This window comes from Bubalus kerabau, chromosome 2 (assembly GCF_029407905.1).
Source record: "Bubalus kerabau isolate K-KA32 ecotype Philippines breed swamp buffalo chromosome 2, PCC_UOA_SB_1v2, whole genome shotgun sequence".
Classification (NCBI taxonomy): Eukaryota; Metazoa; Chordata; class Mammalia; order Artiodactyla; family Bovidae; genus Bubalus; species Bubalus kerabau.
This window is the reverse complement of record NC_073625.1, coordinates 161671325-161694998: the sequence shown is the minus strand read 5'-3', so window position 1 is coordinate 161694998 and position 23674 is coordinate 161671325. Positions and strand designations below refer to the sequence as shown.

General features: G+C 37.9%; 1 protein-coding gene across 39 annotated transcripts in view; it reads left to right on the top strand.

Annotated features, from left to right (window-relative positions):
- The window catches only part of MBNL1 (muscleblind like splicing regulator 1), a 192051-nt gene that overhangs the window by 12825 nt on the left and 155552 nt on the right, over positions 1–23674 (top strand). For 21 of the 39 annotated variants that reach the window (XR_008710703.1, XR_008710704.1, XM_055569309.1 and 18 more), the window contains exon 2: positions 21676–22658. The exons of 5 other annotated variants lie outside the window; for them this stretch is intronic. Coding sequence is in view for 22 of the 34 variants with exons in the window: in XM_055569309.1 (XP_055425284.1) it covers positions 22485–22658 (174 nt within the window). In the remaining 12 variants the exon portion in view is untranslated. Of the gene's footprint in view, positions 1–18459; positions 19976–20275; positions 21159–21314; positions 21499–21518; positions 22659–23674 lie in introns of those variants that run through there. 13 more of the 39 variants (XM_055569323.1, XM_055569333.1, XM_055569321.1 and 10 more) reach the window with 9 other exon arrangements.

Sequence of the window (23674 nt, the reverse complement as noted above, 5' to 3'; positions counted from 1 at the left end):
ACTCCAGTGTTCTTGCCTGGAGAACCCCAGGGACGGGGGAGCCTGGTGGGCTGCCATCTATGGGGTCGCACAGAGTCGGACACGACTGATGCGACTTAGCAGCAGCAGCAGCAGGTTAGAAACCAGGATTTTTATTCTGTTGCTTGCCATTCTTCATTTGCAATCATAAACATTTATTTAAAGCCCCTTGCTGAAAAAGCTTCATGATAAGATTTTTGGCTGAAATTTTCAAGAGAAATTAGAGATATGGGTTCTGCTTTTCTGAAGTTTATGGCCCAAAGGAAAAGCTCCATCCATTGCAAAATAATGAAAATACAGCAAGAACTACAAAAGACCAGACCTTCAGCAGTTATAATAATTATAAAAATAGCTTATTTCATAGGCACTTATTCATTTACTTATGTGACTATACAAAGTTCTTACATAGCACTGTGAGATTTATGCATGGCTGGCTGTCTCTGGTTCACAGGTGAGAAAATGGAGGCTCAGCAAGGTTCAGGTCACATAATTTGTTCAGGGGCCATGTACTAAGGTACTGTGTGTGCTGAGCTCTCAACCCAGTTCTGCTGTTGGTTTGTCTGTTTCCATCAAGATGGCACAACTTGAGTCAACAAGCACTCACAGCAGTGTACACTTGAGGCCCAGTCCAGGTTAGGTCTGCAGAGACTTAATGAAGGAGGCAGGATGTGAAAGGCGGGTTTTGAATCATTGTGGTCATAAAATAGCAGAGACCAGGGAGTGGACTTTGACGTTTCCCTGGCTTGGAAAGGAGGGCAGTATCGAATGGCCTAATCTGTCAGGGTGGCTTGCTCAGTATTAGCTCTACTCATACCTAATACCCTCTGCTCCAGCACTTGCCAGGATCAGCAAAATCTACTTTTAGACTCAAAATCATTACCACCTGTGAGTTTCAGGTGTCACTTCTGAATGACATAGCATTCTGCCAATTGATCCTGTGGATGGCTTGAAGTGGCACAGTTTAAGAAGTGTCGTGAGTCCATAGAACAGTGTTGCAAATGCTCTTATAATTTAGTCAGCTACATTATTGAAGGCATTAGGGTAGTTCAGTGTATTTCTCCCATCATTTAAAAATAGAAATCTGTTACCAACATTAAAATAAACATTTCACTGAGAATGGGTATTCACTTGGAAATTTCGGTTGAACTTTTCCCACTTCCCCCCATCTCTAGCAGAGTAATTAGAATATGTCTGTGAGTGTGTCATGTGTACAGATACATATGTTATATCCTATTTACATGTATATTCCATAAAAGACTATGAAGTAAGTAGTCCATAGGTTATAGCTGAAAATGAAACAAAGTAAATTCATGAAACTAAGGGATGCATTCACCAATAGGGTCACCAAGTTTGTTCTGAAGTATATTTAATTAAAGGGAAAAGAAGAGAGTGGCAGAGGATGAGACAGTTATATAGCATCACCAGCTCAATGGACATGAACTTGAGCAAACTCCAGGTGATAGTAGAGGACAGGGAAGCCTGGCGTGCTGCAGTCCATGGGGTCGCAAAGAATCAGGCGTGACTTAGCAACTGAACAATAGCAACCACACTTTGTGTGGTTCTTTGCACTGATTATAAGTAAGATTTATGAAAATACAGTATGCCAAAGACAAAAGAAAAGATACTCTAATATACATGTGTAAATCTAAATTTATTATTACTAATAGTTATTAAGGCTTGAGATCAAATAATTGATAGATATTGTTATTAAGAATCTTAGTCCCTCTGTCTTAGTGAATTGATTTCTATTGCTTTTTTCCTCTACTGGTGTTAGACTTTATCCTGTTTGCACAGTAATTTTCTGTTGGTAAGTGACCTGGCATAAATGGATTTTAAAAATATTTTACCTTCATGTACCAGGAATTCTCGGGCATATTTTTTAAGATAAATATTCTATGCTAATATACTAATTTTTGGCAAGAAAATTAGCACCTATATTTTAGTTCAATAGTTCTGTGATAAATGAAGTGTAATTAAACATTCAGATTCTGCAGCATGCAGTTAAATATTAATTTGGATTCTTTTATGTTTTAGGCACTGTGCTAGGCATTGAATACATAATGGTTAACATAAACAGATGCAATTATAAAAGTGCAATTATAAAATTTAGACATTTCTCAAATTTCAAATTGGCCATTGCAGAAATAATGACGTATTATATTCTTGTCACAGAATTTAAATAATCTTGTTTATGGAATTTAAATAATCTTTTCTGTGATTAAAAAGGTATTATTTATAGATGGCAGTAAATATTTATTTTAAAGCCTCTATCAGTGTTAGGTTTACTGTGAATAAGTGAAGGGTTCTGTTTTCATGTAAGGAAGGTGCCATTTTATGCTTAGAATGACTGCTTTCCAAGTAAGCAAGAGAAGTAGCATCACAAAGTAAGAAGAAAAGGAAAACTCAATTTTGAGTGGCAGCACAATACTGTAGAGTTTAAAAGGTCAGGCTAGTACAGGAGGCTCCAGTTTTGCCACTTAATATCATGCAGAATGTTGTGACAGCCAGGGCTGATACAGCTGAAAATATCTGCAGCCTTGGAAGCCTTGTAAGTTTCAGAAGGTCATTTTGGCATCATAGTAGAAACACTGATTCACAGGGAAGGTCAAACTGGACAGCCAGGCAGGAAGATAGGTTGCTTAACCCAACAGTTGTAGATTTTAGAATAGTTGTCAGCTGCAAAAACTGGGTATTCTAATTTGCTGTGGCCATTTACCATTGAAATATTTACAGAGGAACAAGTTTTACTTGATGGGAGGGTTCTGATTTCTCCTTTGTAAAACTTTTTAAGTGTTGCATCTACAACCTTATCCAATACCAGGGCATTTGTTAAAATAATTTTATTTATGTGTAATGTGTACTCCATCAAAAAAAAAAAAAAAAGGATGTTAGTTGCCTTACTATGATGCTGCTGCTGCTAAGTCGCTTCAGTCATGTCCAACTCTGTGTGACCCCATAGACGGCAGCCCATTAGGCTCCTCTGTCCCTGGGATTCTCCAGGCAAGAACACTGGAGTGGGTTGCCATTTCCTTCTCCAATGCATGAAACTGAAAAGTGAAAGTGAAGTCGCTCCGTCGTGTCCAACTCTTAACGACCCCATGGACTGCAGCCTACCAGGCTTCTCCGTCCATGGATTTTCCAGGCAAGAGTACTGGAGTGGGGTGCCATTGCCTTCTCCGATAAGCACACATCAAATAAGACTATGAAAAAGACAAATCAGAAGGAAAAGAAATGAAACAAGTACTTGAGATGAAATTGAGAACAGAATTTATCTCTCGGCTTTCTGGAGACTAAAGCAAAAGCTTTAGGAAGTAGAAAAATCCCAAGTTTATTTGTTAAGATCTCTTTATATCCCATGTACAGTCTTATTCTTAGCCCTTAGGGTATGTGGTTAAATATTCTGACTCTGCCCTTGAGTGAAATCTTGGAATGGATGGATTCCAAATAATTAAGAAATGAAGGCTGAATTCTTCATTCTGGCCTTCAAGGCCCTTACTGGTTTGGTTCCAGCCCCAGATTCCAACATTATCTTCTGCCAGCCCCATTGCACATGGTGCTTCACACTGACCATTTCCTCCAGCGTTCATATTCTGTGCTTTCTCTTGTCCCAGCCTTTGTTCCTTGTATTCCTGCAGCCTGGAGTGCCATTCCTTTTTGTATCCAATCAAATGAAACCCATCCTTCCAGGCCCATTTTAGATGTCTTATCCATCAAGAAACCACCCTGACTCTCTTTTAATCACCAAGCCTTATTGTTATCTCTTAGCACTTTCTTTCTTATGTGCAATTATTTGTGTATTAATTTTATGTCCCCAATAAAGCAATAAACTCTTGAAAGCTGGATCCATGTAGTCCCCCTAGATCTAGGTTACTGCTGCTAAGTCCCCCTAGATCTAGGCTGCTGCTGCTAAGTCGCTTCAGTCGTGTCCGACTCTGTGCGACCCCACAGACGGCAGCCCACCAGGCTCCCCCGTCCCTGGGATTCTCCAGGCAAGAACACTGGAGTGGGTTGCCATTTCCTTCTCCAATGCCGGAAAGTGAAAAGTGAAAGTGAAGTCACTCAGTCGTGTCCGACTCTTAGCGACCCCATGGACTGCAGCCTCCCAGGCTCCTCTGTCCATGGGATTTTCCAAGCAAGAGTACTGGAGTGGGGTGCCATTGCCTTCTCCAGGCTACATATACAGGATCATGCATAAACTGTTTAATATAACCAGTGTGTATATACTGTTTTATCTATATATTGTTTATCCTTAATATATTTATTTATTTAGTAAGGTTATTGTGTATGTTGGATATATTTGGATTCCTTTAAATAAAACATTTTTTTCCTAGGATAGTAGAGAAGAAAGAAAGAGAACTAAAAAAGAACACTATTAGAGGAGTAGACACCTGCAGTTTTTGTCAAAGGAGATAATTTTGAGGCAGTGGAGCTGAGATTGTAATTTTTAAAGTTGTTTTGATTTTGGGTTTTCTTATTAGAAAACAACTTAATATTTACCTTTTTTTGTGTGTGTGCCGTAAGGTAACTACTAGAGAACAGCTTTGTTACATGTAAAGAGAAGTATCACTTAACGCCATTTCAGACCTTCAGTGCTTTCTCCCTAGTATACTTTTCTACCGTTTTAACAGCTGTCAAAAAATCTCTGCTTCTGCATTGCTTAGAAGTGTTTCAGACAGTTATTCCATCTCCTTCACTGCTTTTCAAACACTGTTTTAGTGGCTGATACAGATCAGTCTTCCTGTAAGCATACTTGCTTTGCATGTATTCAGTTGTGTTGCTTTCAGAGCAGTCTTCCTTTATCCTTATGCAGAAGGTTTCTGTTAATAGATTTTAAGTCCTCAAAAACTCTGAAGGAAAGGTATGCTCTTCTTGCTCAGAAAGCAGACAGATGAAAATAAAATCATGCCCAAAGATCCTTTTCCTTAATAACTCATCTTTTAATCATTTACTGAGTATTTAGAACCCTGTAATGTATTAATTGGGCTTCCCTGGTGGCTCAGAGGTAAAGAATTCACCTGCAAAGCAGAAGACTTTGGTTCAGTTCCTGGGTCAGGAAGTTCGCCCGGAGAACTTCAGTATCCTTGGGCTTCCCAGGTAGCTCAGACGGTTAAGAATCTGTCTGTAATGTGGGAGCCCCGGGTTCGATTCCTGGGTTGGGAAGATCCCGGGAGGAGAGCATGGCAGTCCACTCCAGTATTCTTGCCTGGAGAATTCCCATGGACAGAGGAGTCTGGCAGGCTATAGTCCACGGGATTGCAAAAGAGTTGGACATGACTTAGCAACTAAACAACAATGTATTAATTACTAGATTAAGACTAACTAGCAGTCCTAAGAAGAAACCGATAAGAGGTAGTGTATAATTCTCACATTTCTAAGTATACATATTAGTGTCCAGTGTATACCCCATGGACATACAAGGAAAAGAGCATTTTTCTCTCAGCTCTGTGAAGGGGGCCATCTTATCTCCTTCAGACTCTACACACAGGGTTTGCTCCTTCACTTACCTCTCAGAGCAAATCACGAAGGATGTAGTCATGGCCACTGTACCATACCCAACTCTACACCCAATCTCTCTGTTTTTTTTTTTTTTTTTTTTTTTTTGGCTTCTATTGTATTTAAGGTTGTTGTCATTTCTACGAAGATTGGTACTAAATTGCCAGCATGTGTTGTGATTGAAATTTTAAGTTTCAAATCAGAAGATCTGATTTTGGATCCTGATTGTTCTGTTTAGTTAGCTTAGGAGGCTTGAGTGAGTCAGTCACTTAACCATGCCAGCCTTAATTTATTTGTTCACAAATGAACAAGATAATATAACCATCCTTTAGAGTCATGAGGAACAAATGGCAAAATGTAGATGAAAGTAAATTGTATACCAGTGAATCAAATATTATCTGCTACTACTACTGCTAAGTCACTTCAGTCGTGTCCGACTCTGTGCGACCCCATAGACGGCAGCCCACCAGGCTCCCCCATCCCTGGGATTCTCCAGGCAAGAACACTGGAGTGGATTGCCATTTCCTTCTCCAATGCATGAAAGTGGAAAGTGAAAGTGAAGTCGCTCAGTCGTGTCCGACTCTTAGCGACCCCATGGACTGCAGCCCACCAGGCTCCTCTATCCATGGGATTTTTCGGGCAACAGTACTGGAGTAGGGTGCCATTGCCTTTTCCCAATATTATCTGCTGTTGTTGAGTAATAATAGAATGTATGAGTTCTGGGGGAAAAGTAAATTTTTCCAAGTGGCTCCTCTAGTCAAAACTTTTTATTAAAGAACAAGATGACCATCTTGCAGATATTATAGTAAATCAAGAAGAAATGTAGCACAGACCAACTTCTCAAGAAGTTAATCTCTCCAGGAGTTATTAATGAAGAAACATAGTTTGTAGTTTTGTTGAAGGAAGCTTAAAGTCTTACTTAAATCTTTTTCCCTCTGTTCACTTGAATACAGAGGTTTTACTTGAATTTAAATAAAGAGCCAGGTGTTAGTTACATATGAAGAGCATGATTTGACTAATTCCTACATAAAGTTTCTCTTTATTCTTTGGATGCACACACACACACACACACACACACATATACAAACATACATGCATATCTACACTCCCATACATACATTACATTTTATTTTTTATTTATTTATACTATTAATAATTTTATCAGATTGTAGTAATTAAGTGCTTGTTTTTTCTTTTTGCAAAATAATTTTACTATGTGGAGCCTAAATATCACTGTCTCTATTTATTTTATATATTTGTGTATATATGTATATATTTGTTTATGTATATACATATTTGACATTTTAATGATAGAAAGATATGGGAAGTTTTAAGATTACCAAGTAATTGTTTTTTTGAATTTATCCAATATACTCTTTTAGATATACTGGGGTACTTTTTATTTTTTTACAGATTAAGTAGCTTTTATATGGTGTGAACTCTTGAGCAGAACTGAAACATAAGAGGTTTGCAACATAATAGGATGATATGAGTAGTATCTTAGATGATGTGGAGGGGCATGTGTGGTGCCTGATTTAAAATAATATTTTAAAAAACGAATGTAACAGTCCCTTATAAGCAGAATCTAAAAGGAAATGATACAGAATTGGTCCATTTGGTGGTGTAACCTCAAAGGTCATTCTGTTGAGAGAAGGACAAACATCTGTGACTAGTGTATAAAAGTCTTTTATTTACTCTGATAAAAATCACCTTTGCATACAAGTTTCTAGTTGCCAATGATGTTCTGAAAATAACGAAATATTTAAAAATAAACCTTCAGTTATGACACTGAAAAAAATGAATATAACAGAACTTTGCATAACATTTTGCAGGCATGTTGATTTTATAAAGTAGTTAATAGAATATAATCAAAAAGCATGTCAGCAAATCTCAAATAAGCCATCATTTCAGGGCAGATATTCTGGGAAATAACTGGGTAGAAATGCAGTAAACAATTTCTGGTGGAAGTAGTCTTTTAACTTTAGTTGATTATGATTGCCAGAATTTAATGAGATTAAGGGTAGCCTGGGGAGTTTGCTTAAAATGTAGATTACTGATCATCTTTACCCTTAGTAGGTCTACGATAGGTCCCAGGAATATGTGTTTTTAAGCCACCCCTGGGTGACCAATACAGAGAGTTCGAGGATCTAACTGAATCTCTAATTTCCCAGACAGAACAGAAAGTGTTGCTGTTAATAAACTGTTGGCGGTTACTGGAGTTTATTAGCCAGTTACTGACGTGTTGTGATTTGCCATGGAAAGCCGGTCATTGGTTTTTAAGTGCATATGATGCTGGTAGAAGCACATACAGCTTTAATCACTGTCTCATTAGAAGGATGTAGTCAGCTTTTCGGATCTCCTCATGTGTTACAGCTTTTCTAGAATGCACAGAACCTTATGGGTGATTAAAATACTTAAGAAAGGGATTGTCTTTTCTTTTCCTGTTTGGCAGAGGAACCAAACCTCACGTTGCCATATTAGTTTGTTCAAAGTGTGTTCAGTACATATACTCTTTTGGAAAGTACAAAATCCTAGGAATAGAATCTTGCTCTTATCTCCTGAGAAGTTGTGACTGTATTTATACTCTGACAACATGGTAAAAGCACACTGTCAAAAAGAGAATAAAAGCATTAGAAATGCCCACATTTTGCCAACCAACCATCTTAAGTGTTTTGAAAATCCAGTTTCAGGTTCCTCTTTATTCTGCGAACTGTTATTTAATAACCGAGAAAGAGTTTGAGGAGGGTAAAAGGAGGGGAGAGTGTTTTGTTTTCTAATGGGACACATGCCCCTTTGCAAAATCATACAAGAGTATATACCTACCTCGGTTTTTTAGACTGGAAATAATGCCTTCCACTTCAGAACACTCCAGTCCAGGGCAAGAGGCCCTCTGGCCTCAGGAGAAATTACCACACAGGGAAATGTGTCTGGGCCTACATGAGTTCACCAGAGTTCTATTGTGCCTTAGCTAGTTTGATAACGCCTTGCATTATTTATAGCACTTGTCAGAAACGATTTCCTTTAGTCAATTAGTGTCTAAAAAAGAAGGGGGGGGGGGAAGCAGGATATTTTCTGACATTTGTAGAAATAATATGCAAAAAAAGCATTCCCTTAATCATATGACATTGTGCTGTCAGAGATTTTCCTAATATAACATGTCCCACAGAGTGTTAACTACAGTTTTGTTTTTATTAAGAAGCAAAGAATGGTAAGCTATATATTTGTTTTGATACTTTGTCAACTCAAACATTTATTCAAACCTCTGGCCCCTGTTCTTTGGCAAATAATTGCAAAATATAAATATAGTAATTGTCTTAGCAATGAGATGGTTTATTTTGAAATAACAGGAGTTGAACAACTGATTTTACAAATGTTTCCATCGATTAACTGCCATGTAAGTGCTAACAACAGAAAATATTTAGCAAAACACGAAGACAAGGCTTCAAGTTCTACATAGGAAAAAGACACAAAACTTTTACTCCTTTCTTACAATAGAAATTTACAATATGGTTTGAAGGATAATATCTTTTTTAGGGCCTTACATAGATTTAATAAATGTAGAAAAACGTTATTAATTGCGAGTAGAAGTATGTGATGATAAATGTTTTCTTAGAATAAGTTTGATGTTTAGTTCAAAATTAATATTTGCATATACTTTATGTCCAAAGTATTTATATTATTAAGACCAAATGTATGCATAGTTTTGTATATATAATTGCAGTATTGCTTAAAATAATGAAAAATTGGCATTTATTTTGGTGACTACTAGTATAGAAATGGATATAAAGTAATACATAATTGTTAAAAAATATTTATGTGACTCAATCTCTATTGATAAGGAAAGGTCATTAACAGATTTTGTAGAAAGCAAGCAGAAGGATAATATGCTTAGTATGTTTTCATCATTACTGTAAAAAAAAATTAAAAAAATATTTAAACTCTGTATGTGTGTTGTATGTGTAGATGTGTGTTTGTGTGTGATAATACATGGAAAAAGGACTGAACACACCGTACTAATAATAGTGGTTACGCTTGGGGTTGGAGGGGGTTCGATTTGGCAGTAGAAAGATGGGAAATTCTCAATAACCCCTTCTATATGATTTAAATTTATTGACAGTGCAAATCCATTCATTTGGCAATGTCTAAAACCAAAAACAAAAAGAAAGAAAAATATATGGAGTTAATATATATGAGAGCTTCCCAGGTGGTGCTAGTGGTAAAGAATACACTTGGCCAGTGCAGGAGACATAAGAGACAAGGGTTTGATCCCTGGGTTGGAAAGATTACCTGGAGGAGGGCATGGCAACTCACTCCAGTATTTTTGCCTGAAGAATCCCATCTGACAAGGGGAGCCTGGCAGGCATTAGTCCATAGGGTCGCAAAAAATCAGACATGACTGAAGGAATTTAGCATGCAGGCAATGTATGTGATTCATATAAATTACTTGCTAGAGATTTCTGACTGTCATTTGAACTTATATGTTACTATCTCTTCTGGGTAATAGCCTTATCATTTATACCCATTGGAGGAGGAAATGGCAACCCACTCCAGTATTCTTGTTGGGATGATCCCGTGGATGGAAGAACCTGGTGGGCTGCAGTCCATGGGATCGCAAAGAGTTGGACACAGCTGAGCAACTGAGTACTTATACCCATACTTCTAGATCACAAAAGAAGGCAGAACCATAGTTAACAGCATAAATTGTTAATTTTTTGACTTTGAAATAATGTAAATTATAGTCTAGGTGTAGAGGAAGAAAAACTCAAAATTTAGATAAACTGTTTATTTAACTTGTGATTTGCTTCTGAGCCTTTACATTTCTAATTTGAGAATTCTTTATTTTCACTGTCTGATATTTTGCCTTGTTTTATTTTACATTTCTTTTTGAATGTGGACTTCATGGGACATGCATTTTGGTGTGTGTCTGCAAAGTTCCTCTGAATGAATGACTCATGATTCTAGATCTGCATTGCACAAGTAATGAGATTTCAGTTCTTAAGTATGTTAGTAATTTAAGGAATTAGAGTTGTTGCACAAAAGTGCGGTAAATGATTTATGTACAAATATAAATTTAGTTATCAGGGAGACAAATTTTATCTTTTTATCTGGTTAGTCTTGTATTTCTAAGACTTGCAGAATCTTTCAGTGTTTTTCTTTTTTATAAGAGAAGCCTTGTAATTAATAAATGTTGAGGTAGGCACCAACAAAATATACCTCCCTGTTACCACTGTGGAGCTGCTTGTTTAAATCTTAGGCTTCTGCAAAATAAATTCTGAAGCTCTGGCTATACTGTATAGCAGTTGCAGTAATATTAGCAGAGTTTGTTGTTGTTCAGCATCTGAGACCTAGTTTAGTATATGTGTTATGTGGAACGTTCCCTAGAAGATACAGCTACATTGAAGTGAAAATATGAGTTATTAATGCGTGTCTGTTTTGAAACATATCTTCCTCTTTTTTAAACCAGGGAAGAACAACTGGGTCTTGATTCACTGTTGGTCAGGGAAAGCCTAATTCTTATATGCATGTGAGCATATGTGAATTTGTGATTTTTTTTTGTTTAGGAAAGCTCAAATTAAACTGAAATTCTAATATTTTATTGTTTCTAGGAATAAATTCAGTTGACATTGGTATATTATTAAATGTATGTTTGAGATTATTTGTTCAAAAGGTAATCTTTAAGATCAAATGTATAAATCAGTAGAAATATCCCTAGGATTATAATGTTAAACTGTGTGGTACCTTTGTGGCTTGAGTATTTGTAAAGTTTGCAGTTACAGATGCATTTTTGATGTGATGGGGGTTTTTACTGATTAAATGGAAAAAAGGGGATATGTGTGTATTGTGTTTTGTGATCAGAAGTCCATTAATTAATTAGGATGCATTCAAGTAATAGCATCCTATATTCATGTTTGATATCATTCATTATATTCTGAAGAATAATTATTTTTAGATCTTTTTGAAGTTGAAGAAATACCTGCTCAGTTGTGTGCGACTCTTTGCAGCCCCATGGACTGTAGCCTGCCAGGCTCCTCTGTCCATGGGATTTTCCAGGCAAGAGTACTGGAGTGGGTTGCCATTTTCTCCTTCGGGGATCTTCCCCACCCAAGGATTGAACCCACTGTCTCTTGGGTCTCCTACAGTGGCAGGCAGAATCTTTACCACTAGCACCACCCTCTTTAATACACAAGGATTTTACATATTTTTCTCATAATGATTAATAATTAAGCAACAGATTTTGGGCAGTCTTCAATAGAAATAAGCCAGTAAGATCTCCCAGGTTGAGCTTACTAGGTTACATTCTAAATCATCTGTTAAGATCAAGTTAGTGTGCTCAGATAGAGTTGAGAGTGGGCTTCCCAGGTGGCTCAGTGGTAAAGAATTCACTTGCCAGTGCAGGAGACACAGGAGATGTAGGTTCCATCCCTGGGTTGGGAAGTGTGATAGCTATGATTATTTGATTCTAATAGAGATATGCTTTATATTTTGGCCAGATTTTTTTTTACTTGTTTTTGTCATTTCTTCACATATTGATTTTATAATTTAGCTCGATTGGACCTACTCAAATGGAAAATGGGCATAGGTTAATTATGGAAAATCTTTTAATGACTACTGGCTGTGAGAATGATTTCTGCCTTGTAAGGAAAGTTGAACATTGAGGCAAAGAGGTTCACATGCAGCAAATTTTCACTGATGTACAGGGTTCTATGGGAATATTTTCTTAAGTCTCTCGTAATCACCTCCACTAGCTTTGTTTGTAGTGATGCTTTCTAAGGCCCACTTGACTTCACATTCCAGGATGTCTGGCTCTAGGTGAGTGATCACAACATTGTAATTATCTGGGTCGTGAAGATCTTTTTTGTACAGTTCTTCTGTGTATTCTTGCCACCTCTTCTTAATATCTTCTGCTTCTGTTAGGTCCATACCATTTCTGTCCTTTATGGAGCCCGTCTTTGCATGAAATGTTCCCTTGGTATCTCTAATTTTCTTGAAGAGATCTCTAGTCTTTCCCATTGTGTTGTTTTCCTCTATTTCTTTGCACTGATCACTAAGGAAGGCTTTCTTATCTCTCCTTGCTATTTTTTGGAACTCTGCATTCAGATGCTTATATCTTTCCTTTTCTCCTTTGCTTTTTGCTTCTCTTCTTTTCAGAGCTATTTATAAGGCCTCCCCAGACAGCCATTTTGCTTTTTTGCATTTCTTTCCCATGGGGATGGTCTTGATCCCTGTCTGTCCTGGGTGTTCTTTGGAAGGAATGATGCTAAAGCTGAAACTCCAGTACTTTGGCCACCTAATGTGAAGAGTTGACTCATTGGAAAAGACTCTGATGCTGGGAAGGATTGGGGGCAGGAGGAGAAGGGGATGACAGAGGATGAGATGGCTGGATGGCATCACTCACTCAATGGACGTGAGTCTGAGTGAACTCCGGGAGCTGGTGATGGACAGGGAGGTCTGGCATGCTGCAGTTCATGGGGTCGCAGAGTCGGACACGACTGAACTGAACTGAACTGAACTGAATCAACTTCATCGTTATTTTTGAGTTATATGATAATGTTATTAGGGAAGCACGAGTGACTTTGCTACCATTCCTCAAGCAATAAAGATCATATTGAAACATGTTTTAGATGAAGGTGTCACCAGCCTCAATAAGAAGCTCAATGATATTGTTCAGAAGGTATAGAGATGGAAAATTAAGATTTTGACCCCTAGTTACTATGGCAAATAAAATATAACTCATAAAAGTAAACTTTAAAATCAAAGTCCATAATCATAGTTTTGCTCTGGAAATAACAATATCACAATGTATCACGTTGCATTTAATGTTCAGAGTTTTGTCATGCTTATTTCACATTGGTAGATTTCAGTTGGGTTAATGAACCATTCTTCCTGAAAACTGCCAGAATAGTTAGATTTGTTTTTTCTGTCTTGTAGCACATTGTACATGTATCAACACTGCTGATTTTACTGTAGTCTTGTGTTCTGACTTCCTAGTTATTATTTTGAAATATTAAATGACATGGACAGATCAGAAATGACTACCTAAGGCTAACAAGATAACTTCATCTTTTTGTAATATACAGAGTAAATAAAACACTAAATAGGATTAGTATTTTGTCTTAAAGAATGATAAAGTAGCATTCATAGTGTTGTTATACTTTCTTATGGAATAGAGGGAAATGTTAAAAGACTGCCTGTTTGGAATCCTAAAAAAAAAAGCAAATTTTCCTTCTTTAGCCAGAACTGAGGACTGATTCTGTCAGAAATGCACCGATAATTATTTACATGTTAAAAATTTGCAAAACCATGTGTATCTATTTCAAATTATTTCGTGGATTAAAAAGACTTCTGTCAACTTCCCAATTAAGGAAGTATAAAAATGGTTTTATGTTAATTAACTTCCTTTCCTTATGCTTTCTTTCCAATAAGTGGTCTTTGATGCTGATTTCATTCAGTTATAAAGGTGACATATCAGTGTTTTAAACTGTGTATCTATTGTTTAGATGTTATAACTTGTAGCAAATACTTGTAAACTAGTGTTCAGATATACTAAGAAAAATACCATCATGCCACAAATGCTGATCGTTGGCTTAGTCAGGACCTTGTGCTGTGTTGGTGGTGGCTGTTTGGTGAAGAAACTAGCTGGTACCTGCCTGCTGTCACGGAGCTTACATTTTAATGGAAAAAGCAGATGATAAGCAGATAGTGAAATAGGTACATAGTATTATGAAAATACTAACAAGTGTTGTGAAGAAGAATAAAGCAGGATAAGGGGCTGGCAAGTCTGCACTGGTGTTAAGAGGAAGAGAGGTTTGCATACTTTTGACAGTGGGCCGAAAAGCTTCTAGGAAGATAAACTTTGCCGTAGGGACTGGTGAGGGCACATTTAGATACAGAACTGGTGGCTCAGGCTTCAAAATGCAGCAAGACGTCTTGATATTTATCTTCTAATACCTTTTTATGTTTTATAATTTTGCCTTTTATAGAAATCATTTCAAAATTCACTTTTTAATCACTGCATAGAGGCTTCCTGTTTCGTTTTTGTCTTAAAGATAAATCCTTAAAGGGACAGTAGTCATTATCTAACTTGAAAGTTTAGTTGCTTGCTTTTGGAATTCTAATTTTTAGTAATAATGCATCACCTAACTGACTTCCTTCAATATCCTTCCAGTAAGAGACCACTGGATGATTAGGGAAGCAAACCTTATCAGCATCTTAAAGGAATGCTTTGATAGATCTTAGATTACTTGTTTGAGTTGGTAAACATAATCTTCCTTTCCTTGCAAGCAACCTGTCACCCAAAACAATGCAGAGCGTCAGACCAGTAGGCCATGTTGCCTATCGCTGTGCCATTCCAGAGGATTTGTGGTTGAAAGTTATGTTTTTTCTCAGCAATTTATCTAAAACTTCAGTTATTTGCATATATTCTTTATGATTTTTACCAGTATATTTATTATTATTCCTTAAATTTTTTTGTTATACTTTAGCTTCTTCCTAAGTTACATATCCACACACTTTGACGAGCTTGTTTTAGCATTCTGATGCATCTATTAAATTTACGTTGTTTCTGCATCACTGAAAATCACCATGGGTGCTACCACTAGAGTGCTTCCCTCTCACTGAGAAACACTGATCTTAGCTTTTTGTTATATGGAGTTGAATACAGGTGAAGATTGCATTAACCCATTCAGAACACAGTTTTTTCCCATGTAATAAACGACTTTGTTACTCTATTTAGTCCCTTGTGAGTAGACAAATAGCTATATAGCCTCCAGAAATGCTTAGTTATTTGTTTACCAAAATCTCTGTTAATATTTGGGAAAAGCCATGGGCAAAATTGTGCTGTGAGCTAACTTAGTTTCTTGAAGTGATACATTGCTAGTTACAGACTTGTCGACACCAGTGAGCCAGGGGGAGAAGTTTTGGACAAGGCTCCTTTTCTCGTCAGCTCCAAACACACTCAGCAAAGTTGGCTGTCTCTTCCAGTTAGCTTGAAACTTTCTTAGTAAGTTAACAACAACAAAAAAAGAAACCTCAAATAATTACTAAGTTAACTTCCTCAATACGTAACATTTCAAAATCAAAACTTATGAAAAAAGTCCCCCAAATTCCCAGCCAACTACTCTGGCATGTAGAACCAATCTGCCTATATTTGGTCCAGAAGAATTGAAATGATTAGTGAACATTTGTGACTAGGAAGTTTAACCTTGCTCATAGAGGCCAACCAGTTCTCCAAAACAGAATTTTAGTCTTATTCCTTGTGTCTGTTTATCCTGTATTGCACAATGTATGCAGCCCTTAAATAGATATTTACATGAATGCATTCATGTTAAGGGCTTCCCAGGTGGCACTGAGGTAGGAATCTGCTTGTCAGTGCAGGAGTCTCAGGAGGCTTGAGTTCGATCCCTGAATTGGGAAGATCTCCGGTAGTAGGAAATGGCAACCCATTCTAGTATTCTTGTCTGGAAAATCCCATGGACAGAGGAGCCTGGTGGGCTATAGTCCATGGGGACACAAAGAGTCACACACCATTGGGCACGCACATGTAATAATCCACTGTTCAGTTCAGTTCAGTTAGTCGTGTCCGACTCTTTGCCACGCCATGGACTGAAGCACACCAGGCTTCCCTGTCCATCACCAACTCCCAGAGCTTACTCAAACTCATGTCCATCGAGTCAGTGATGCCTTCCAACCATCTCATCCTCTGCCGTCCCCTTCTCCTCCTGCCTTCAGTCTTTCCCAGCATCAGGGTCTTTTCCAATGTGTCAGTTCTTTGCATCAGGTGGCCAAAGTATTGGAGTTTCAGCTTCAGCATCAGTCCTTCCAATGAATATTCAGGACTGATTTGCTTTAGGATGAACCGGTTGGATCTCCTTGCAGTCCAAGGGATTCTCAGGAATCTTCTTTTTGAACCACAGTTCAAAAGCATCAATTCTTTGGCATTCAGCTTTCTTTATGATCCAACTCTCACATCCATACATGACTACTGGAAAAACCATAGCTTTGACTAGACGGATGTTTGATGGCAAAGTAATGTCTTTGCTTTTTAACACGCTGTCTAGGTTGCTCATAACTTTTCTTCCAAGGAGCAAATCCACTGTTAGTTTAGTGCTAATATATATCAGTTGCTAAAAGAGTAATTATCTGTACTTCCTCAGGCTTTTTCTTTTTATACTTTATCCTATTTTTGGTTTCTTTTCTTCTGTCTTTATATTTTATTCTTTCCTTTCTCTTTACCTTAAAGTAGAAAATACATGTGACTTCTGATATCACTTAAGGAGAAACTGGTCTTGGTTCTTGGGAGGACTATGCTTGTTTGTATCAATAGAATGTGTCACATGATGTAAGGAACTCTACAGTTTACTGTTTTGAATTTGATCAATAGGTAAAAGAAGGCTCTTACCTTAAAAACCTATATGGGTTGTTAAATTTTGATTCTCACTGAAAACAGTTAAATTCTCCATTTCTTTGTTTTTCTTCAGGGAAGTTTATTATATATTGAAATATCAGTCAAAATTTTACCTCAGAAGAAGTTTACCTGTTAGCTAATACCTTTACAGTAGCGGTGCTTCTTTCAATAATTATTTGCAAACAATACATATTTTTAGGGTGATACATTTGTAAGAATTCCTACAATCTGCACAATACCCATACACATTTAAATATTATCTCTATCTATTGAACATAAAATCCATTACCACTGAAGTATTGGTCCAAATCTATAAAATCTTCATTTATTAAAGTTATGGAGATTTCTGGTCTTCCCTGAAATTATGTTTGAATAAAGAAAAAGATTACAAGATAGCATTCTGATATCAGCAGTTTACTCAAATACGTTTTTTTCAGATAAGATATGAGTTCGTTACACCCAGTGCCCTGTGTCGAAGGCTGAAACACATATTTTCACGTGTAGCTGGAGTATTTCATAAAGATCAGTGTACAATCTGATCGCTCACTTGTCCATGTCTGGCTAATTATAAATATTTTGATTATCACTTCGACTAATACATTTTATAATAGTATTTTCAGCTTAAAAATACATAGCTATATTTTTTCAGTAATACTTTTTGACTTAACTAGTCTGCTACAGAAAATATAATCAGAACACCCATTTGTAAGCATTTTAGTAATTAAGGTATATTTTGTTACTTGAGTATGACTAAGTCTGTAACATGGTAGAAGGGAAAAACAACACTAGAAATGAATTTTGTAGTTGTATTTAGACATAAATACAATACATAAATACTGCTTGGGGGTTACCCCCAGTAGTGAAGTTATTCCTGTGTGTGCCATGCCATTGCCTTTCCTCATTGTTTGGATCTCATAGATCATGATGAACCTTTCCTCAGGGTTGGACACATGTCCTCATAAACATGTTTATTTCTAATAGGTTGAATAAAATTATTCTTTTCTTAAACATTTAAAAAAACATCATGTTCCAGGGACTGGGTTAAAAAAAAAAAAAAAAAGTGGCGATAAACACCCTGTTGTTGTGGAATTTATAACCTGGGGACAAAAGTTCTAAGAGATACAAAGTACTGAGAATATTGTGAAGGGGTAGACTGTTCAGCAGAGTTAGCATAGCCTTTTTAGAAAAGGAGGTATTTGAATAGCAGTTTAAACAAGAAGGGATGAGGAGGTATGTGTCAATCCAAAGGTTTAGCATGTAACAAGTTTCAGGGGCTCCCACCTGGATGGTGTATGCTAAGAACCCACAGCCCCTCTCTCCCTGGAAAAGTAGAGGTGCAGGGCTGGGAGATACCAAAAAAGATAAAATGTGTCAGTTTAAAACAAGGGGAAGGGAGAAAGAGGGAGTTGTGCAGCATGCTGATGAGAGGTCAAGTAATGACAAGGACTGTGCAGTCTTTAGATTTGGCTTTGATGGGAGCATCGATGACTGTCACTGAGCAGTAAGGTAAGAGTTGTGCATGTTACACCGACACATTTTTAAAAGTGAATGGAGAAGGAGGAAGCAAGAAAAGAGCACGTGTAGGTGACTCTTCAGACTTTTGTTTGGGAGTGATGAATTAGGAACATTAGAGAGAGGTGATGTGTAACTAGGCAAGGTCCCCTTCCTCCCTACCATGTAACCCCTTCCATTTTAGAGCTCCTTTAGCACTTTAAGAGCTAAGAGGAAAAGCAGGAATATATATAGCAGGAATTTAGAGAGGAAGAGGACTTAAGAAGGAGCCAGTCAAGGTAGCAGCTTAACCTTGGGCAGTAGAAGAGAAAACTGGGAGACTGAGAAGAAAGATACAAAAAGATAGTTTAAAGATGGGTCGTAGGAAGGTGAGAGAGAGTTCATGCCTGAGAGCTACTATTTTTATTATGAAATATTTGTGACGTGTAAGATCGTATCCATTACTGATAGTGAGAGGAACACAGAGGATGAGGGACTTGATAGTGAGGAAATTTTAGAAAAGCTGGAGTGTCAGAGGGGGCGGTCCAGGCCAAGGGGAGGATTCCTAGGCATTGGGGAAGCCTGAGTGACCCTGCTGCTGCTGCTGCTGCTGCTGCTGCTAAGTCGCTTCAGTCGTGTCCGACTCTGTGCGACCCCAGAGACGGCAGCCCACCAGGCTCCGCCATCCTTGGGATTCTCCAGGCAAGAACACTGGTGTGGGTTGCCATTTCCCTCTCCAATTCATGAAAGTGAAAAGTAAAAGGGAAGTCCCTCAGTAGTATCCGACTCTTAGCGACCCCATGGACTGCAGTCTACCAGGCTCCTCCATCCATGGGATTTTCCAGGCAAGAGTACTGGAGTGGGGTGCCATTGTCTTCTCTGTGAGTGACCCTAGAACACTGTAACTTATGGAGGCAGTAATGGGTGTGTGTGTGTGTGTGTGTGTGTTTTCAAGTTTGTGGGTGTTCATATGTGTTTATAGGGGTGTGTTCCTGCATGTGTTTGTGTATTTTTGTGCTGTAAAGTTAATGCCAATGCTGAAATAGAAATTGATCATTTAATTTACCGAAGTTTATGGGGCTCCACCTGTTTTCCGTCCCTAAGCCAGACACTTAAGGGTTCTAAGATGTGTAAGATTGTTTCTGGCCTTGGGAACATGCCGTCTCATGGGTCAGTCATATAAATGCAAATCAGACACTGATTGGGGAGCAGAGGTAATTGGGAGGAGGCAGTGTTAATATATGGGTGGATGGGGATGAAGGAAGTGACATCTTGATAGCGTCTTGGAGGAAGTGACATGTTGGTAGGCTTCCCAGGTGGCTCAGTGGTAAAGAATCCGCCTGCCAATGCAGGAGATAGAGATTCAGTTTCTGGGTTGGGAAGATCCTCTGGAGGAGGAAATAGCAACCCACTCCAGTATTCTTACCAGGATGATTAGGTGGACAGAGGAGCCTGGCGGGCTACAGTCTGTGAGATCCTAAAGAGTCGGACAGGACTGAGCACGACCCCAAAGAAAAGGAGGTAGTGGTTGCAGAGAGAAAAACAAAAGAGATGTTGACCACAGATGAGGTACACACTCACAGCATGAGGTAGTCGAGAAGTTTTGAATGCAGAGCAAGTATTAAGGAAGGTGAATAAGTCTTAGAGTTTGTGACTAACTTGGCTTTGTTTTTTATGGAACCAGGAATTAGGACTAGAAAATTTTTTGAAAACAAATATACTTCTGGAGCATCAGTGTGAATTTTTTTTTAAATCTTTCTCAAAAGTTGTGGCTTTTTGTAAAAAAATATTTAAAATATTTTCTAAACCTAGTATCTGTTAGTTTCTAAAAAATTAATGTTAAAAATGACAGTATTAATCTTAAAACAAATTAAAAAAAATTCTGCTGTATATCCATGTTTTATCTATATGTATGTGTGTATATATTCATATTCTGTATTTTAATTTCCAAGTTAAAAACATGTTATATGCCCGTTGGCCATTTTTGGCCCTGGAAGAAGTAATCAGATACTATTTATTATACTGTCATTATCTCTTTGGAGTGTGAAGCTTCTAGAGTTATTTGGTAGTATTCAAAAGGGAAAAAATAATATGTCTGCTATTCTGTAACTACTAAGCATTTTGGGGAAAGTTTTCCCATTCTGATTGAAAGTAAGTTGTTAAAAGCAAAAATGCTCTGCTGTATATAGGGAACGGTCTTGTAGTGCCGAGTTACTAGATCTTTAGGCAATGGGGGGGGTCCCTCACCCCCCAACTCCCACCCTCTGGCTTCATTTGTACCTCTGAAATGCATCCTACTGCCCAAATCAAACTGCTCACTTAATATTTAATGTTTCTGCGATGGAATCACTTTCTCCCTTGAGGTTGACTTCAGATTTGCCAGACACACTGACAACACTGCACTCCTTATTTCCCCCACATGACCTCAGCTTCTGCTTAAAAAATGTTCAAATAAAGGATGCTTTTGTTCATATCTCGCCTGCCTGTGATATATTGACAAAGTGTCTGCGGGCTGAATGGAATAGTTTTACAGTAGGAGTGCCACTTTCAGTGGAGGGGCAGGACTTAGGCTGGAGAAGGAAGTGAATTGGATAGGTCAGGAGAATGTACCATTTGTAAACACCCCTTTCCTTTTTTATTCACGTGTCAGGACAGCAGGAGCAGGCTGTTCAGTGCCTGTCCCTGCGCAGAGCCAGAGGGAAAGCAGCTTGGAAGTCGGCTGCAATTTTTAAACCTTGCTTTTTATTTCCTGGTAATGATCTTCAAGTGCTTGGACTTGTTTGGGAAGCTGTTTTGAAACTAACATGGTTTAGTCCACTAACTGCATGTTGGGTAAATTCAAAACCCACATGCTCGTCCTCTTGCAGTGGAATAAGTCACATCTGATGGACATTTTCTGTGCTTATAGCATAGTAATGAACGTCTGACAGGCGCGACCTTTCATAAGACAACCCACACTATTGGCTTTCTGCCCAGAATATTGCTGCAACACTATCTGTGATTGGTTATCTCTCTATCATGCATTGCTTCACAAGGGGAAACGGCCCCTTTTTTTAATAAATCTACGATGGCTGGCTGCAATATGCCTCACTGTAAGTAGTGTGTGTGTGTGTGTGTATGTGTGTGTGCATGAGAGAGAGAGAGGGAGAGAGAGGGAGGCTGGCTTGAATATGACTTAGTCTGGTAGCACATGGCAAGGTTGTGATACTGTCTTAGGACATCAGTGAAGAGCTACTTAGTAAATCTTAACCTATCTCTTTTTTCTACAGGTTGGTACTAAGAAGTGCCTTTCCTGACGTCTCTGCTGCTTGGAACCGCTTCTAGAGCAGCCTCTGCTTTTGCCTTGCTTGCTGCCAGCTAGACTGTGACGACAGCACATCCGCCCTCCACCTCTAGCCAGACACCCCCATTTCTACTCATAATCAAGAAAAAAGCTCTAAGTATCTGGCATTGCCCTAGGCTGCTTTAGTTTTAAAAGAAAAGTTTGCTGAAAAAGTAAGATATCTTCTGCCAGGAAATCAAGAAGGAAAAACAAAATCATTTTCTCGATTTTGCTCTAAACTGCTGCATCTGTCTATGCCAAACTAATCAATACCGATTGCACCACCAAACTCCATTGCAAATTCAGCTGTGAGGAGATTACCTTTCAGACAACTTTGCTGAAAGCAGCTTGGAAATTCGGTGTCAGAGGGTCTGCCACGTTTTCATGCTTGCATTTTGGGCTCCAAATTGGCACTGGGAAGGGGTTACTGAGAGCACAAGGCTGATTCGAGGCCCTACTTTTAAACGTTCATCTACTTACGATCCTAGTATTTCTCTAAAAACCAAAACCTCTTTGAATTAACAGTTTCATGCTGTGAATTTCTAGTGGGAGATCTTTTCCTTGATATTGAGAACACAATTTTCCATGTACTTTTAAAGCAGGGAGTGGGGGAAAAGTATTTTGGAGGGGACATTTTCATCATTTTACGGTTTTATCAGTTCAGTTCTTTTTTTTTTTTTGGTTGTTACTTTTTTTTTGAGGGGGGTTGGGTTTGTTGGTTTCACTGAAAATTTTAACTACCTGTAAAATCTAAACATGGCTGTTAGTGTCACACCAATTCGGGACACAAAATGGCTAACACTGGAAGTATGTAGAGAGTTCCAAAGGGGGACTTGCTCACGGCCAGACACGGAATGTAAATTTGCACATCCTTCGAAAAGCTGCCAAGTTGAAAATGGACGAGTAATCGCCTGCTTTGATTCATTGAAAGTGAGTAAATATTATATTATTTTAAGGATACGCAATAATTGAATAAAGGGGATATGGACATGCAGTCCACTGAGTTTGGGATTATGGATTGCTTTGTTAACAGTTATGCAGTGTCGTCTTCTTGATGATGTTGGGGTGGGGGACTTAATTGAGAAGCAATAGAGCCAAGTCTGGCCAAACTTTGTTATGATAACTTTTATCTGTCCTTTAATGCTGTGATTTTTTTTTTTTTTTTTCCTAGAGCAGAAAGTGTCAGCATACTTTTACTTAGTACTGGCTAAGTCAGTCTAGAGAAACAATAAATACAGATACATGTTATGTGTCAGCATATGCATAGACTATATGTGGGGCTCTAGCAGTGGCTAGATGGGGATGGTTTGTTTTTCTTGTTTGAAAACGTGCTGTATAGTTGTAAATGAAAAGCAGATTTTCTCAGCTAAACTTGGATAGACTTTTTATATTAATATTTTGACATTATGGATTTCCTTTTTATTATATGAGCATATTATTTTAAGGCCAGAAGCAATGCATTTTATGGAAAATATAACTAGAAGTAAGGTTCTGAACTGCTCTTATAGTATACTATCAGAGGCATAAACTTTGTTGAATGTGAGTTCTATAAATCAGTGGAAACTCTATAAAAAGTACTATTATTAATTGGACTTTTTTGTTTCTAAAATTCAAATGTGAAGTAATTTAGCAGGTTTTTTTCTGTTAGCTCCTGATTATTATTTTTTATTTGTAACAGTATCAGCCAGACTGTAAAAAGTTAGCTATTGTGGGTACCGTAATCCTAGCACATTCACTTTAGTGTATTTTGGCATTCAAAAATGTCATTGGATTCATATTTCAGCTATCAAGTTTGAAAGTGAGTCTTTTAAAAGATAGCATACATGTCTTTATTTTGATGTGTAAGGTCAGAACTACAAATGTGAAGATTCCTAGGGACTCTCTACATACTTGGTTTAATTGAATCGCCTTTGAATATTAATATGCAGGTGTAATTCACTCTGAAC